The sequence below is a fragment of the Liolophura sinensis genome, chromosome 2 (genome assembly GCF_032854445.1).
Source record: "Liolophura sinensis isolate JHLJ2023 chromosome 2, CUHK_Ljap_v2, whole genome shotgun sequence".
Lineage (NCBI taxonomy): Eukaryota > Metazoa > Mollusca > Polyplacophora > Chitonida > Chitonidae > Liolophura > Liolophura sinensis.
In genome coordinates this window covers 27,630,372-27,647,691 of record NC_088296.1, presented here as the reverse complement: position 1 = coordinate 27,647,691, position 17,320 = coordinate 27,630,372, and the positions used below count along the sequence as shown (strand labels likewise).

Below are 17,320 nucleotides of genomic sequence, written 5' to 3'. Positions count from 1 at the left end.
GTCATCCCCTAACGAGCAGGTCATGTTGTGGTACGTGTGTCATCCCCTGAAGACCAGGTCATGTTGTGGTACGTGTGTCATCCCCTGACGACCAGGTCATGTTGTGGTATGTGTGTCATCCCCTGTCGAACAGGTCATGTTGTGGTACGTGTGTCATCCCCTGACGACCAGGTCATGTTGTGGTACGTGTGTCTTCCCCGGACGAGCAGGTCATGTTGTGGTACGTGTGTCATCCCCTGATGAGCAGGTCATGTTGTTGTACGTGTGTCATCCCCTGACGAGCAGGTCATGTTGTGGTACGTGTGTCATCCCCTGACGAGCAGGACATGTTGTGGTACGTGTGTCATCCCCTGACGACCAGGTCATGTTGTGGTACGTGTGCCATCCCCTGACGAGCAAATCATGTTGTGGTACGTGTGTCATCCTCTGACGACCAGGTCATGTTGTGGTACGTGTGTCATCCCCTGACGACCAGGTCATGTTGTGGTACGTGTGTCATCCCCTGACGACCAGGTCATGTTGTGGCACGTGTGTCATCCCCTGACGACCAGGTCATGTTGTGGTAGGTGTGTCATCCCATGACGGTCCTATAACCATATCAAGACATCCTTGTCGTGCTGTTTATACATGTGTCACGAACACTAGCCATTAACATGTATTTTCGCTTCAGTGAATCACCGTAGATGCAGTTTCATCTATGATACCAGATTTTATTGTCTTTTATCATCGCCTTGCCTGATTATCACAATTTTTTTGTCCATTAAGTGGGACACCAGACCGGACCCCTCTCCACATTACGACCGTTTTTGTCCATTAAGTGCGACCCCAGGCCTGACACCTCTACCTATGTCATTTAATTTGTTAACGTCTGAATGTACCACCAGACATTTTATCCCTCCCCTGCCCACCACTTCCTACATTCCTTATGTCCACAAATTTACTCTGCCTTGAATATGACATCGGACCAGACACTTCTCGTCATGTTGTTCTAGAAATGCAGATACACACAAGATTTCCACGTTATCTTCCTGCTGTCCTTTGAATGTGACACAAGACCAGACATTTCTCCTCATGTTGTCCAAGAAATGCCGATACACACAAGATTATTACGTTATCTTCCTTATGTCCACAAATTTGCTGTCCCTTGAATGTGACACCAGACCAGACACTTCTCCTCATGTTGTCCTAGAAATGCAGATACACACAAGATTTCTACGTTATCTTTCTGCTACCCTTTGAATGTGACACTGGGCCAGACACTTCTCCTCATGTTGTCCTAGAAATGCAGATACACACAAGATTTCTACGTTATCTTCCTGCTACCCTTTGAATGTGACACCAGGCCAGACACTTCTCCTCATGTTGTCCTAGAAATGCAGATACACGCAAGACTTTCGCGTTGATGTCATACAGGTATCCCAGCTTCACATGTTACGTGTATTTGAGTGTGTGCACACTGTAATCCCTTTGTCTTGTTTCAAACATTCCTTTGTCATCTTCTACATGAGCTTGTCTGAGTGCAACATGACGTATTCCATGAATTCAATGTCTGGAGTAACCTTCAGTTTAGCAGATTAATTGTCAACACTTAGAAGATGTACCTCAGTTACAACTTCGAAACTTTGAGAGTTTTTGAGCGGTTTTTTAATATAAAATAAAGTACCTCAAATACGCCTCAGCAACTTTCACAGAAAATCAACTTAGAAAATGTACCTCAAGTTCACTTTATAAACTTTGAACGTTTAAAAAAGGTAAATGATGTACCTCACATTTATCTTAGAAACTTTGAAAGTTTGAAAAATAAGTCAATGATGTACCTCACGTTTATCTTAGAAACTTTGAAAGTTTGAAAAATAAGTCAATGATGTACCTCACGTTTATCTTAGAAACTTTGAAAGTCTGAAAAATAAGAATGATGTACCTCACGTTTATCTTAGAAACTTTGAAAGTCTGAAAAATAAGAATGATGTACCTCACGTTTATCTTAGAAACTTTGAAAGTCTGAAAAATAAGTAAATGTACCTCACGTTTATCTTAGAAACTTTGAAAGTTTGAAAAATAAGTAAATGATGTACCTCACGTTTAACTTAAAAACTTTGAAAGTTTGAAAAAAAAACTAAATGATGTACCTCAGGTGTTCCTTAAGAATTTTGGCAGGTTTTGAAAATAATTTAGTGGTCATGTGTCTCAGGTACACCTCATACTCTTTTTTAAAGTTTTAAAACAATTAAGAGATAAGATTTAGACATTTTACTTCAGACAAAATGTTGAATATAAAATTACAAAAGTTTTTGTGCAAAAAATGAAAAAGATTTACTAAATAAATGTAAGCCTTTGTCCAACCGAACACTAACTTGCCATTCAGTGTGCGAATATTGACCAGTCACAGAGCACGTATATATTTACCCCTGATTATTCCAAGATGGCTGCCCTGAACAATGTGCATATATATTCCAGGCTGTGGGAAAACAGCCCAGTTATGCACGGATTGATGCTTCCTGGGACAGAATTTGTAACATGTTTGGGCACATGGACAGTTCTAATGGGCATAGAACAGGAGTACCACAGAATTTTGATCAGGCAGCTAGAAAGCTTTATGTAAATGTTTGTCACTGCCTTTGTTGTAAATCAACTGAGATTTACAGATACATGCACTGTAAATAGAGAACAGCATGCGCAAACTTATTTAAATTTATCTATAATTTATACAGCCAATATTTAAGTGCTTTGAGCTTGTTTTCTATCAAAACAAAAGTGAAAACAGAGTACATTCACCTTGCCTATAAGCATGTACCTCCAATACACCTTGTGCCTCATATTTTTACCTTATATTTATAGGGTACACCTCCACTGAGTTGTACTATATGTGTACTTGAGGCACTGGTTTGCATAATTGTACCCCAAATACACCTTCAGTACATCTCAAATACACCTCAAGCATACCCTAGACACACCTCAGTTTAGATATGCTATAGCCCAATGGTACACCTCAAATGTTCCTCAAGTATACCTCAAGGACACCTTAATACATGTTAGGAGGATAAGGGTAGGAACAAACGAACGTAGCGCCTAAACTATGCATACTGACGAGAATGTGTGCAATTACTTCGCTGTAAATTGACGGTAGACGCAGAGGAAATATACACCTGTCTTAATCCAAACAGACAGAATTATTGTCATTTATATGTTTTTACATACATATTTATAATTTTAATACATTATAAGTACATGTACCAGGTGAATGAGCGCTCATGCTGATAGAGCCCTTATAACTGTACTAAATGTACAGTTATAAGGAAACTTACTGGAGGAAAACCCCAGTTGCCAGGACAAAATTCTGACGTTTTTCATCGGTGGCCTATTATTTCAGAAATACATATCCAACACGTAGTCCGACTGGGACATATATTAATAAACTGAAAACAAAAAATTACATTTCTCTCCCATTTTTCTCGGGATTTCAAAACATATGAAAATATGTTTATTACCAGAAGTGAGAAAAAGTGAAACTGGTAATTGGATATGTCTGACAAATAAAAAGAATTGAGGTACTCCAAGAAGTGTATTTTTCCAGTAAAACGTGGAGAGAAAATCTTTATACGTTTTTTTTTTTTCAAAAGCTTTATTAGTTTACAATCGTCATGGTGGAACAATTACACGTGGAGCTGGGACGTAGACGTAGCATTTAACAAATCCCACCCATCTTGACAATCATGACGTCGAATGTTTCGCCGCGAACTTCTTTGGCTCTCTTAAGGTTACACAGGTCACATTCACTACTGTAGGTCACCCCGTCCGTGCCACACACGTCCATGCCGTACACCCTCGGGCAGGGGATAAACGCGTCTCTGCAGTCAGGCTGAAAAATGGAAAGACACTTACGATATGTCTTTTGGAGAGCTTCAACAGTTAACCTGTTGCAAAAGTATGGAAGTCTAGTACACGCCATATATTGTACAAGTCTGATCATAAAGTGGATCTATGCATGTAGCAGCCTGTACTGTTATATGTACACGTTTTTCTTGTTTCAGAACTTTTCCAGCGACCCATTTAGACTAACCATTAAATAAAATAAATAAATACATGTTCGCACTTACCTTTCTGGGGAAGACAATAGGAGCGATCTCTCTAGGAGCCAGTCTGGCGAAGACAGGATACGCCTTACCACTCAGCGCTAGTTCATAGTCCGTACACAGCCCTGCAGAATACGTACATTATAAGTACAGGAGGCATACACGTGTGAACAGCCGTATTTAGGAGCACCCGAGTGTTATATTAAGGTCATGTTGTGGTACGTGTGTCATCCCCTGACGACCAGGTCATGTTGTGGTACGTGTGTCATCCCCAGACGAGCAGGTCATGTTGTGGTACGTGTGTCATCCCCTGACGAGCAGGTCATGTTGTGGTACGTGTATTTTCCCCAGACGACCAGGTCATGTTGTGGCACCTATGTCATCCCCTGACGACCAGGTTACGTTGTGGTACGTGTGTCATCTCCAGACGACCAGGTCATGTTGTGGCACGTGTGTCATCCCCTGACGACCAGGTCATGTTGTGGTACGTGTGTCATCTCCAGACGAGCAGGTCATGTTGTGGCACGTGTGTCATCCCCTGACGACCAGGTCATGTTGTGGTACGTGTGGCATCCCCTGACGAGCAGGTCATGTTGTGGTACGTGTGTCATCTCCTGACGACCAGGTCATGTTGTGGTACGTGTGTCATCCCCTGACGACCAGGTCATGTTGTGGCACGTGTGTCATCTCCTGACGAGCAGGTCATGTTGTGGCACATGTGTCATCCCCTGACGACCAGGTCATGTTGTGGTACGTGTGTCATCTCCTGACGACCAGGTCATGTTGTGGCACGTGTGTCATCCCCTGACGACCAGGTCATGTTGTGGTACGTGTGTCATCCCATGACGGTCCTATAACCATATCAAGACATCCTTGTCGTGCTGTTTATACATGTGTCACGAACACTAGCCATTAACATGTATTTTCGCTTCAGTGAATCACCGTAGATGCAGTTTCATCTATGATACCAGATTTTATTGTCTTTTATCATCGCCTTGCCTGATTATCACAATTTTTTTGTCCATTAAGTGGGACACCAGACCGGACCCCTCTCCACATTACGACCGTTTTTGTCCATTAAGTGCGACCCCAGGCCTGACACCTCTACCTATGTCATTTAATTTGTTAACGTCTGAATGTACCACCAGACATTTTATCCCTCCCCTGCCCACCACTTCCTACATTCCTTATGTCCACAAATTTACTCTGCCTTGAATATGACATCGGACCAGACACTTCTCGTCATGTTGTTCTAGAAATGCAGATACACACAAGATTTCCACGTTATCTTCCTGCTGTCCTTTGAATGTGACACAAGACCAGACATTTCTCCTCATGTTGTCCAAGAAATGCCGATACACACAAGATTATTACGTCATCTTCCTTATGTCCACAAATTTGCTGTCCCTTGAATGTGACACCAGACCAGACACTTCTCCTCATGTTGTCCTAGAAATGCAGATACACACAAGATTTCTACGTTATCTTCCTGCTACCCTTTGAATGTGACACTGGGCCAGACACTTCTCCTCATGTTGTCCTAGAAATGCAGATACACACAAGATTTCTACGTTATCTTCCTGCTACCCTTTGAATGTGACACCAGGCCAGACACTTCTCCTCATGTTGTCCTAGAAATGCAGATACACGCAAGACTTTCGCGTTGATGTCATACAGGTATCCCAGCTTCACATGTTACGTGTATTTGAGTGTGTGCACACTGTAATCCCTTTGTCTTGTTTCATACATTCCTTTGTCATCTTCTACATGAGCTTGTCTGAGTGCAACATGACGTATTCCATGAATTCAATGTCTGGAGTAACCTTCAGTTTAGCAGATTAATTGTCAACACTTAGAAGATGTACCTCAGTTACAACTTCGAAACTTTGAGAGTTTTTGAGCGGTTTTTTAATATAAAATAAAGTACCTCAAATACGCCTCAGCAACTTTCACAGAAAATCAACTTAGAAAATGTACCTCAAGTTCACTTTATAAACTTTGAACGTTTAAAAAAGGTAAATGATGTACCTCACATTTATCTTAGAAACTTTGAAAGTTTGAAAAATAAGTCAATGATGTACCTCACGTTTATCTTAGAAACTTTGAAAGTTTGAAAAATAAGTCAATGATGTACCTCACGTTTATCTTAGAAACTTTGAAAGTCTGAAAAATAAGAATGATGTACCTCACGTTTATCTTAGAAACTTTGAAAGTCTGAAAAATAAGTAAATGTACCTCACGTTTATCTTAGAAACTTTGAAAGTTTGAAAAATAAGTAAATGATGTACCTCACGTTTAACTTAAAAACTTTGAAAGTTTGAAAAAAAAACTAAATGATGTACCTCAGGTGTTCCTTAAGAATTTTGGCAGGTTTTGAAAATAATTTAGTGGTCATGTGTCTCAGGTACACCTCATACTCTTTTTTAAAGTTTTAAAACAATTAAGAGATAAGATTTAGACATTTTACTTCAGACAAAATGTTGAATATAAAATTACAAAAGTTTTTGTGCAAAAAATGAAAAAGATTTACTAAATAAATGTAAGCCTTTGTCCAACCGAACACTAACTTGCCATTCAGTGTGCGAATATTGACCAGTCACAGAGCGCGTATATATTTACCCCTGATTATTCCAAGATGGCTGCCCTGAACAATGTGCATATATATTCCAGGCTGTGGGAAAACAGCCCAGTTATGCACGGATTGATGCTTCCTGGGACAGAATTTGTAACATGTTTGGGCACATGGACAGTTCTAATGGGCATAGAACAGGAGTACCACAGAATTTTGATCAGGCAGCTAGAAAGCTTTATGTAAATGTTTGTCACTGCCTTTGTTGTAAATCAACTGAGATTTACAGATACATGCACTGTAAATAGAGAACAGCATGCGCAAACTTATTTAAATTTATCTATAATTTATACAGCCAATATTTAAGTGCTTTGAGCTTGTTTTCTATCAAAACAAAAGTGAAAACAGAGTACATTCACCTTGCCTATAAGCATGTACCTCCAATACACCTTGTGCCTCATATTTTTACCTTATATTTATAGGGTACACCTCCACTGAGTTGTACTATATGTGTACTTGAGGCACTGGTTTGCATAATTGTACCCCAAATACACCTTCAGTACATCTCAAATACACCTCAAGCATACCCTAGACACACCTCAGTTTAGATATGCTATAGCCCAATGGTACACCTCAAATGTTCCTCAAGTATACCTCAAGGACACCTTAATACATGTTAGGAGGATAAGGGTAGGAACAAACGAACGTAGCGCCTAAACTATGCATACTGACGTGAATGTGTGCAATTACTTCGCTGTAAATTGACGGTAGACGCAGAGGAAATATACACCTGTCTTAATCCAAACAGACAGAATTATTGTCATTTATATGTTTTTACATACATATTTATAATTTTAATACATTATAAGTACATGTACCAGGTGAATGAGCGCTCATGCTGATAGAGCCCTTATAACTGTACTAAATGTGTTCACAAAAGGCTAATAGGCTAGGTGCACTGTAAATAGCAGTCTGTCAGGTGAGATCTGTCGCTAAGTCAAGGTTACGGCCCATGAAATTTTATCTCTACATTTTTCTGTCTAGAGTTTAAAGAATATAACATAAGTGTATATGTGTTTGAAACAAAATGCCAATTTTATTGTCGTTATGTGAATTGTGACGATGTTAGTTTCGGGCAGATTTGATGCAGTTTTAGAACAGGACGTGCGGAAATATTCTGTATAAGAAAAATACATAAACACTTGGACAACAACCTGGCTCTGGGTGCTGGACTTGGACATAACTATTAAACGACGTGAAGCTGGATTTGTAGAGGGTTTAAAAATTGATGGAAATGCGTTTTTTTATAATTTGCATCTCCCGCATCTTACGTTAGCTGTGTAACAATCTATTGTTAGATGAGATGAGAGAGAGGATGGATGAGGTTAGAGAAGGTCGTTAGATGAGGTTAGATGAGGTCGATAGATGAGGTTGTTAGATGGAGTAAGCCTCGGGCTAACATTCCGACGAGGTCGTTAGATGAGGTTAGATGAGGTCCATAGATGAGGTTAGATGAGGTCGATAGATGAGGCTGTTAGATGCAGTAAGCCTCGGGCTAATATTCCGACGTAAACCCTCGTCCGGTCAAAGGTGGCATACAGGAAACTTACTGGAGGAAAACCCCAGTTGCCAGGACAAAATTCTGACGTTTTTCATCGGTGGCCTATTATTTCAGAAATACATATCCAACACGTAGTCCGACTGGGACATATATTAATAAACTGAAAACAAAAAATTACATTTCTCTCCCATTTTTCTCGGGATTTCAAAACATATGAAAATATGTTTATTACCAGATGTGAGAAAAAGAGAAACTGGTAATTGGATATGTCTGACAAATAAAAAGAATTGAGGTACTCCAAGAAGTGTATTTTTCCAGTAAAACGTGGAGAGAAAATCTTTATACGTTTTTTTTTTCAAAAGCTTTATTAGTTTACAATCGTCATGGTGGAACAATTACACGTGGAGCTGGGACGTAGACGTAGCATTTAACAAATCCCACCCATCTTGACAATCATGACGTCGAATGTTTCGCCGCGAACTTCTTTGGCTCTCTTAAGGTTACACAGGTCACATTCACTACTGTAGGTCACCCCGTCCGTGCCACACACGTCCATGCCGTACACCCTCGGGCAGGGGATAAACGCGTCCCTGCAGTCAGGCTGAAAAATGGAAAGACACTTACGATATGTCTTTTGGAGAGCTTCAACAGTTAACCTGTTGCAAAAGTATGGAAGTCTAGTACACGCAATATATTGTACAAGTCTGATCATAAAGTGGATCTATGCATGTAGCAGCCTGTACTGTTATATGTACACGTTTTTCTTGTTTCAGAACTTTTTCAGCGACCCATTTAGACTAACCATTAAATAAAATAAATAAATACATGTTCGCACTTACCTTTCTGGGGAAGACAATAGGAGCGATCTCTCTAGGAGCCAGTCTGGCGAAGACAGGATACGCCTTACCACTCAGCGCTAGTTCATAGTCCGTACACAGCCCTGCAGAATACGTACATTATAAGTACAGGAGGCATACACGTGTGAACAGCCGTATTTAGGAGCACCCGAGTGTTATATTAAGCTCCCTTGTTCGTGTGCATAACGTGTTTTCACAAACGTCATTCTCTCCAGTGCACACAACATACCTTTACAACATTATTATTCTATGTCTACGTCGTTCTCTGTCTACGTCGTTCTCTGTCTACGTCGTTCTCTTTCTACGTCGTTCTCTGTCTACGTCATTCTCTGTACACTTAGTTGTAACATTGACTTGTCCTCTCACTAAGAGGTGACCGAAAAAATGAGGATTTGCTTCTTTTAGTCTTATCTTGACATTGAACAAAATGAAAACAAACAATTGCAAAGATATATGTATGGCTCTGTAAGACTAATTCTCTTCAAATGTTTAATTAGTGTCCATATTTTTGTTACACCGCTACGGTGGGCCTGAGGTTTATAGAGAGTTCGACTACAAGTCGGGAAATCTGGGATCATACTAAAAACTTCAAAATGATACTTGTGGCCGATACCTCGTCGTCTTAATGACATCTCCTCGTCTTAATGACACCTCGTCGTTTTAATGACACCGCGTCGTCTTAATGACACCGCGTCGTCTTAATGACATAGCGTCGTTTTAAAGACACCGCGTCGTCATAATGACACAGTGTCGTCTTAATGACACCGCGTCGTCATACAAACGAGGAATTGTCAAGTACGACGTAAAACCCCAAAACATGCAAACACACATTCCATATTTTTGTTATAGTTTTTATTTTAACACTGTTTTAGGTACGAAGGAAACTGAACTATATGCTCTGAATGCTAAACGATTTCAATGTATTTATTTACTTGATGGGTGATTTACGCCTCGCCAAAGTATATTTTCCGTATACGACGGTGGTTAGCATTATGGTTGGAGGAAACCGGGTAGAGCCTGAGGAAACCGACGACAATCCGCAGGCTGAACTTGTATGTATATACCTTGTTATTGTCAATTATTATTGCGTGGGAAGGTCTTCCAGCAACCTGCGGATGGTTGTGGGTTATCCCCGGGCTTTGCCCGGTTTCCTCCCACCATAATGCTGACCGCCGTCGTATAAGTAAAATATTACTGAGTACGGCGTAAAACACCATTCAAATGAATAAATAAATCAATCAATTATTATTGTAAAATAATTTTACATGGTCTGATGTGTAGACTATGTGAAAAAAACAGCTATCATCTACTGGCCCGCTGAATACACACACAAATTCATTGAATAATAGTAGAATAAAAAACCCCGGGAATATATAACTGATAACAATGTATGATAAATATTTATAACTGATAACTATGTATGATAAATATTTATAACTGAGTATAATCATTGGGTAGGACGGTGTTCGCCTTACAATTATTGATTCTGTACGCCCAATATTATTTAACCGCTGGTATACGACGTCCAGGTTAAAAGGGTTGTTAAATCATTATAACACAGCTCATAGGAATACGAAAATAACTGCCACCTGATATAACTGCCAAAACAAGCCAGTCCACGAAAATGTCATATCGCATTCCAGCAGCTTGCGGATAGTCGTAAGTTTCCCCCGGGCTCTGCTGCTTTCTTCCTACCATAATGCTGGCGGCTGTCGTATAAGTGAAATATTCTTGAGTACGGCGTAAATCATCAATGAAATAAGAAATAACCATGTCCCACTTTATGTTACGAAACCGTTTCAATTGATAAATGATTATGTTTTTTTCTCCAAACTAGCAATATTACAGCCATATTACAGCCAGATTGCAGCAATATTACAGCCATATTGCAGCGATGTTGCTATCTGTTGCAAAGTCTTTTACTCCAGGTAGACTTAAAGTGACACTACCACTTAATTTACAGATTACAAAAATTACGGGGAAATATTTGACTTCAAATTAAGGCTCCGAAAAGAAAGCCTCGAATAGGGCATGGACACGTTATTTGTTCATGGGATTTTTCCCGGCAACAGACATATGTGTCATTAGTCCACTTACATCGCACCAAGCATTTATCATAATTAAACCGCTCTGCTTATTCCCCAACTTCCGGTAGGCTATATGCGCCCGCGCCACCACGCGGAGAAAATATAACGTTAGACAACCCGTACAGGCCCTATAAATGTTAGATGAGCGCAATGATTTCCCTAACAATTTATGTAGTAAATATCCCAATTTCCATCTCAATAATATACATCTACTGACTTCCACGTGCTGCCACGTCATAGCAGCACGTGCCATCAACATAGCACGTGCTGCCACGTCATAGCAGCACGTGCCATCAACATAGCACGTGCTACCACGTCATAGCAGCACGTGTCATCAACATAGCAAAAAACCATGGCACGATGACCAACATGTTTTGAGCTGTGATTGTTAGAAGTGAAGCGGTAGGATTTTGTCACCTTTGTAACACTCAGGTGGGATCGTAGTAACACAGGGCAAAAGATTTCAGTTCTATCCAAAACAGATAAAATTCCGACATAATTTATCTAGACGCAAAAAAAGCAGAGCAAATACTTATAGTATTTCAACAACTTAAACTGTCTGTGTGGCAGTATTACCCAATCCTTCACTTTTCAGTTCGGGGGCAAATCGTGGAGAAAATTCCCCAAATTGCGCATGGTGTAACCTAAAAACGACTTCTTCCCACAACGAGTCTAGACTGCTACCTTTATGTCTGGTGTTCAGAGCTCCCTTTCCAGTGCGACACATCTCACACTCGTTAAAGTAGTTGGTCAGGTCGTTACCGCAGCGTCTGTCCAGGTTCCTGGGGCAGGGAGCTTCCCTCGGACCGGGCCAGAGGGAACAATCGATGGGCGCATACACGGTTTGGGGCTGAGGCTGTATGGGCTGTGGGAAAGTCCCCACATAATCCACGCATGCGCCTTTGTATAGGATTCCCTGGGAAAAGATGAATGGAAGTCTCCGGTGTATATGGAACTGTTTTCCTTTATTCATTCATTAAGACTGATCAAACAAATCTGATAAAAGTTAAAAGTTTTAGAGAAAAATCCTCTCCTTAAATTAATAAACTTCATTTTTAATTCTCTTGAGAAAGGTAAGCTAATTCCAAGAACATATTTATTTATTTATTTATTTATTTATATGATTGGTGTTTTACGCCGTGCTCAAGAATATTTCACTTATACGGCGACGGTCAGCATTATGGTGGAGGGAAATCGGACAGAGACCAGGTGAAATCAACGACCATTCGCAGGCTGCTGCCAAACCTACCCGCACACATCAGGAGAGGACACAATAGGAACAGCGGTTTATTGTAAGAATTCATTGCGCAAATGACCGCTGGTGGACAGTTATACATAAGCTTGTTGGTTAGTTGATTGTTTCACTCTGGAATTGTTCCAGATGATGATCAATTGGCTGGTTGATAGATGTTAATATGTTCTTAGAAGGGACAAATTAATTACCGTGCGATTATCCGGTGAAAGTGACGGTATAATCTGACTGATGCATTCAGTGACGGTATAATCTGACTGATGCATTCAGTGACGGTATAACCTGACTGATGCATTCAGTGATGGTATAATCTGACTGATGCATTCAGTGACGGTATAACCTGACTGATGCATTCAGTGACGGTATAATCTGACTGATGCATTCAGTGACGGTATAATCTGACTGATACATTCAGTGACGGTATAATCTGACTGATGCATTCAGTGACGGTATAATCTGACTGATGCATTCAGTGACGGTATAACCTGACTGATGCATTCAGTGACGGTATAATCTGACTGATGCATTCAGTGACGGTATAATCTGACTGATGCATTCAGTGACGGTATAATCTGACTGATGCATTCAGTGACGGTGTAATCTGACTGATGCATTCAGTGATGGTATAATCTGACTGATGCATTCAGTGACGGTATAACCTGACTGATGCATTCAGTGACGGTATAATCTGACTGATGCATTCAGTGACGGTATAATCTGACTGATGCATTCAGTGACGGTATAATCTGACTGATGCATTCAGTGATGGTATAACCTGACTGATGCATTCAGTGACGGTGTAATCTGACTGATGCATTCAGTGACGGTATAACCTGACTGATGCATTCAGTGACGGTGTAATCTGACTGATGCATTCAGTGACGGTATAATCTGACTGATGCATTCAGTGACGGTATAACCTGACTGATGCATTCAGTGACGGTATAATCTGACTGATGCATTCAGTGACGGTGTAATCTGACTGATGCATTCAGTGACGGTATAATCTGACTGATGCATTCAGTGACGGTATAATCTGACTGATGCATTCAGTGACGGTATAATCTGACTGATGCATTCAGGGGATAACAGATTGTGAGTTGACAGATCAATTTTATCCGGATTTCTGGGGTTTTTTTATAAATTGTCTCTTTTTAGTGTGTGTCTTCATTTCTTTATGCTACAATGCCTTGGTAAAGAAACTTCAAAATAAAGAAATGAATACTGGAATCTAGCCACGGTATAAGCCTTTGAACGCGACCTCGCGACACCTCTAATCCCAGCGTTACTGCTGCTTCATATCTTCTTTTGTCGCTCATACACGTTGTTTTTATTGTTGTAGCGCTTTTCAAGAGTGTGTCCAGAGAAGAACTTACCAGTTTCAGTTTGGGGTCATCACAGTTCCGTTTGCTCACGGCGCAGGATGTCGGGTACGTCTTCCCATCAGTACCGCACACGGGGGAGTCAGGTATTGACGAGCAGTCAGGACAAGTGTCTTGCGCCAGACCTGTAGAGGAAAACTGAGCATTTAACTGAATCAATGAACGACGGATTGACTGACGAACAGAGGGGAACACGCAGAGGTAAATGGACGGACCAAATGACAGATTGAATGAATGAATATGTGACGGACTGACTGACGAACGGAGGGGCACACGCAGAGGTAAATGAACGGACCAAATGACGGATTGAATAAATGAATGACGGATTGACTGACGGACAGAGGGGCACACGCAGAGGTAAATGGACGAACCAAATGACGGATTGAATCAATGAATGAATGACGGATTGACTGACGGACAGAGGGGCACACGCAGAGGTAAATGGACGGACCAAATGACCGGTTGAATGAATGAGTGACGGATTCACTGACGGACAGAGGGGCATACGCAGAGGTAAATGGACTGACCAAATGACAGATTGAATGAATGAATGAGGAATTCACTGACGGACAGAGGGGCACACGCAGAGGTAAATGGACTGACCAAATGGCAGGTTGAATGAATGATGGATTGACTGACGAACGGAGGGGCACAAGCAGAGGTAAATGGACGAACCAAATGACGGATTGAATGAATGAATGAATGACGGATTCACGGACGAACGGACTGACACAAGCAGAGGTAAATGGACCGACCAAATGAATGATTGACTGCAGTCAGTGCACCGTCGGTTAAACGGTGAATCGGTACACTGTTGTGTCAGTAGATTGAAAGACCTGTCAGTGTACACCAACAGTTTAAAACACTGTTCTTGGTGTTCCCCGCCAAGCATTCTAGTAAGGCAGCAGCCGTACAACTGTGCAAAATTTGCCTACCATAAAAATTACCGTTGTTATTTAATCGCCGAAATGATATAAAAGGCTTACGTTTTTGTAAAAATCTACCATGGAAATAGAGGACGGGACATTAGCTATTACGTGACTTGTTAAGATGTCTCAAGGGCTCACAAAACTCAGCAAACCGAAGTTCCTTATTTCACGCTAGTTAGGCTCCAAAAGACAGTCCGATTGAGAATTCAATCAAACTTTCAGGGTAGTGTCAATTTCGGCATTTGTTTTCTCAACACTTTTTGACAGGGCCCATACGAATGCGTATCTTGGTCATTCCTGACATCTGGCAAGGTTTACAACATCATCCAGCTCGCTGTCCGCTGCAATATAACTGTCCAAAGTTAGAAGAATTAGAAGGATAGTCCGTCAGAAACGTAGAAATATTGAAAATGCATGAGAAATCAAGAGATGAATTTACACATATATATCAACCAGGCAGGTTTATTGTACGCGAAGGTTTGGCAACAGTTTAGTGCAGTACAAATGTTATGTATGTATGTGGTATCTTACCCAGTGCCAGAAGGCCAAGTAATGCGTACAGTCCTAGCATGGTTCGGACGTGGTAGGGCGCCATTCACAAATGAGGACGAAGCATAGTATTTCCACCTGCTTAAAGGACACACCTGTGATGGAGAAAGACTGAGATATCAAAGAAAGGACACCTTAATATTTACACAAAGTATACAAAATCCATATGAATATAGAACTGTCTATTGACACAGGTAGGGACTTTTTTCTCCAAGTTTTCTTAAAGCCAATTAGTGTTGTGAGAGTCTCATAACACCTCAATATCGACTCGAGGGTTTTGTCCACGTTCACGTCCGCGTCGTCTCTCGGTACACCACTGATCGTGTCGTGTAAATGAACAAACGCACAAGGCCAATATTTTGGTTTCTTAAAAGCGGCCAACCCACGTGCTATCCTTTCACATACTGGTTATTCATGTTAAGGAGTACATTGCGTGAGCTCCAGTATGTAGCTGCTTACAAAAGGCACGAAGATAGACAAAAAAATGTCTAGTGGAGATCCCCTGGATGACAGCGACAATCACGCCCTTGGCCAATGAGGACATTTGTAGTGGAGATCCCCTGGATGACAGCGACCATCACGCCCTTGGCCAATGAGGACATTTGTAGTGGAGATCCCCTGGATGACAGCGACCATCACGCCCTTGGCCAATGAGGACATTTGTATGAATCCAGCATTCGCTGATTCTGATGTGGCTCAAATGGAAAAATGGGAAGTGCACACGCATTTACGACCTACAAAGGGCAATGTTGTGACAGAGGCGAGAACGGTTCTCGATTCAAAACTGCCTTTGTCAAATTCAGTCGTGGAGGGCGACAATTTGTGAAACGAAACCTTGAATGGATTCAGACTAGATCGGGAGCGGACAATATAACACACAGGTACAGTGTACAAAACAAAACGCACACCAACAGTGGGTTTAACATAGCCTGTATATTGGAAAAAATCATCCGCTTATCGCACACACTTATCAACAAACAAATACAGGCGGACAAAGACAGAATGAATTGGTCCTCCATAGAGCGCGACACGAAAGTCAACTTATTGAAAAAAGCATGGTAACCGAAACACCACAAATTGTAAAACCTCTCTCACGCTTTCAACTCACGCCTTGTGAATTAATCTTCCTCTGAAAAGAGAAAGGAAAGAGAAGAGACCCCGGCACATCTGAGAAATTTTGACGGCGTTCTGTCTGTCCCTCTTCTAGTTGCTGGTTTCTAGTTTCTAGTTTCCGTTAGACGCGTGAATTTTCAGAGAGTAGATTGTTGGTTTCCAAAGCAATAGACTGTCGGTAAAATGGCCAATCAGCTTGACTTTATTGTTCAACCAATCGCGCTTCTTGTTACATTGTTGGGTGTCGGCGATGGTACAGGCGAGATAACCGTATTGATAGCAATACTTTCGCCAAAGTATGTGCGGAGTTTCGTCAGGACATCCCGTCTTCGGACATTCTCCAGCACATCTCCGTGTTCGGAGTTTCTACATGACATACTCGTGTTCAGAGTTTCGCTAGGACAAAATCGTGTTCGGAGTTTCTACAGGACACCCCCGTGTTCGGAGTTTCGACAAGTCATCCCTGTGATCAGAGTTTCGCTAGGACATCCCCGCCTTTGGAGTTTCGACAAGTCATCCCTCTGTTCAGAGTTTCGCTAGGACATCCCCGTCTTCGGAGTTTGGCTGAGGCAATCGCGTGCTCGGAGTTTCTATAGGACATCCTCTTCTTACGACTTTCTCCAGGACATCTATATATTCATAGGACATCCCCGTGTTTGAAATTTCCACAGGACATCCCCGTTTTGGGAGTTTCGCTAGAACATCCCCGTGTGTCCGGATTGTCATTGACCTTGACGTTATTCTGAATTCAATTATCACCTCAATTCTCCATGAATAATAGAGACCGTTATCACGGTAGCGGTGCATTTAAATATATAGCCGGCACATCCACTTCGAAAGGGTTAGACTCGGGATTTCATCTTGAATCGAGTCATGCCTAAGATTTTAACCATGGACTGGCCCCAATGGCTCAGTTGGCAGAGCATCCGCGTCAGTGGCTGTAGGTAT

At 41.4% G+C, this 17,320-nt stretch overlaps 1 protein-coding gene across 1 annotated transcript; it reads right to left on the bottom strand.

Annotated features, from left to right (window-relative positions):
• Positions 1–8,305: 8,305 nt before the first annotated feature.
• Positions 8,306–15,333, bottom strand: LOC135463195 (ovomucoid-like). Its single transcript, XM_064740510.1, has 5 exons — positions 15,242–15,333; positions 13,776–13,906; positions 11,832–12,063; positions 9,043–9,143; positions 8,306–8,804 (listed from the first exon to the last, which is right to left on the bottom strand). The coding sequence occupies exons 1-5, from the start codon at positions 15,303–15,305 to the stop codon at positions 8,631–8,633; spliced, it is 702 nt and encodes a 233-aa protein (XP_064596580.1). The 5' UTR covers positions 15,306–15,333; the 3' UTR covers positions 8,306–8,630.
• Positions 15,334–17,320: the final 1,987 nt, after the last annotated feature.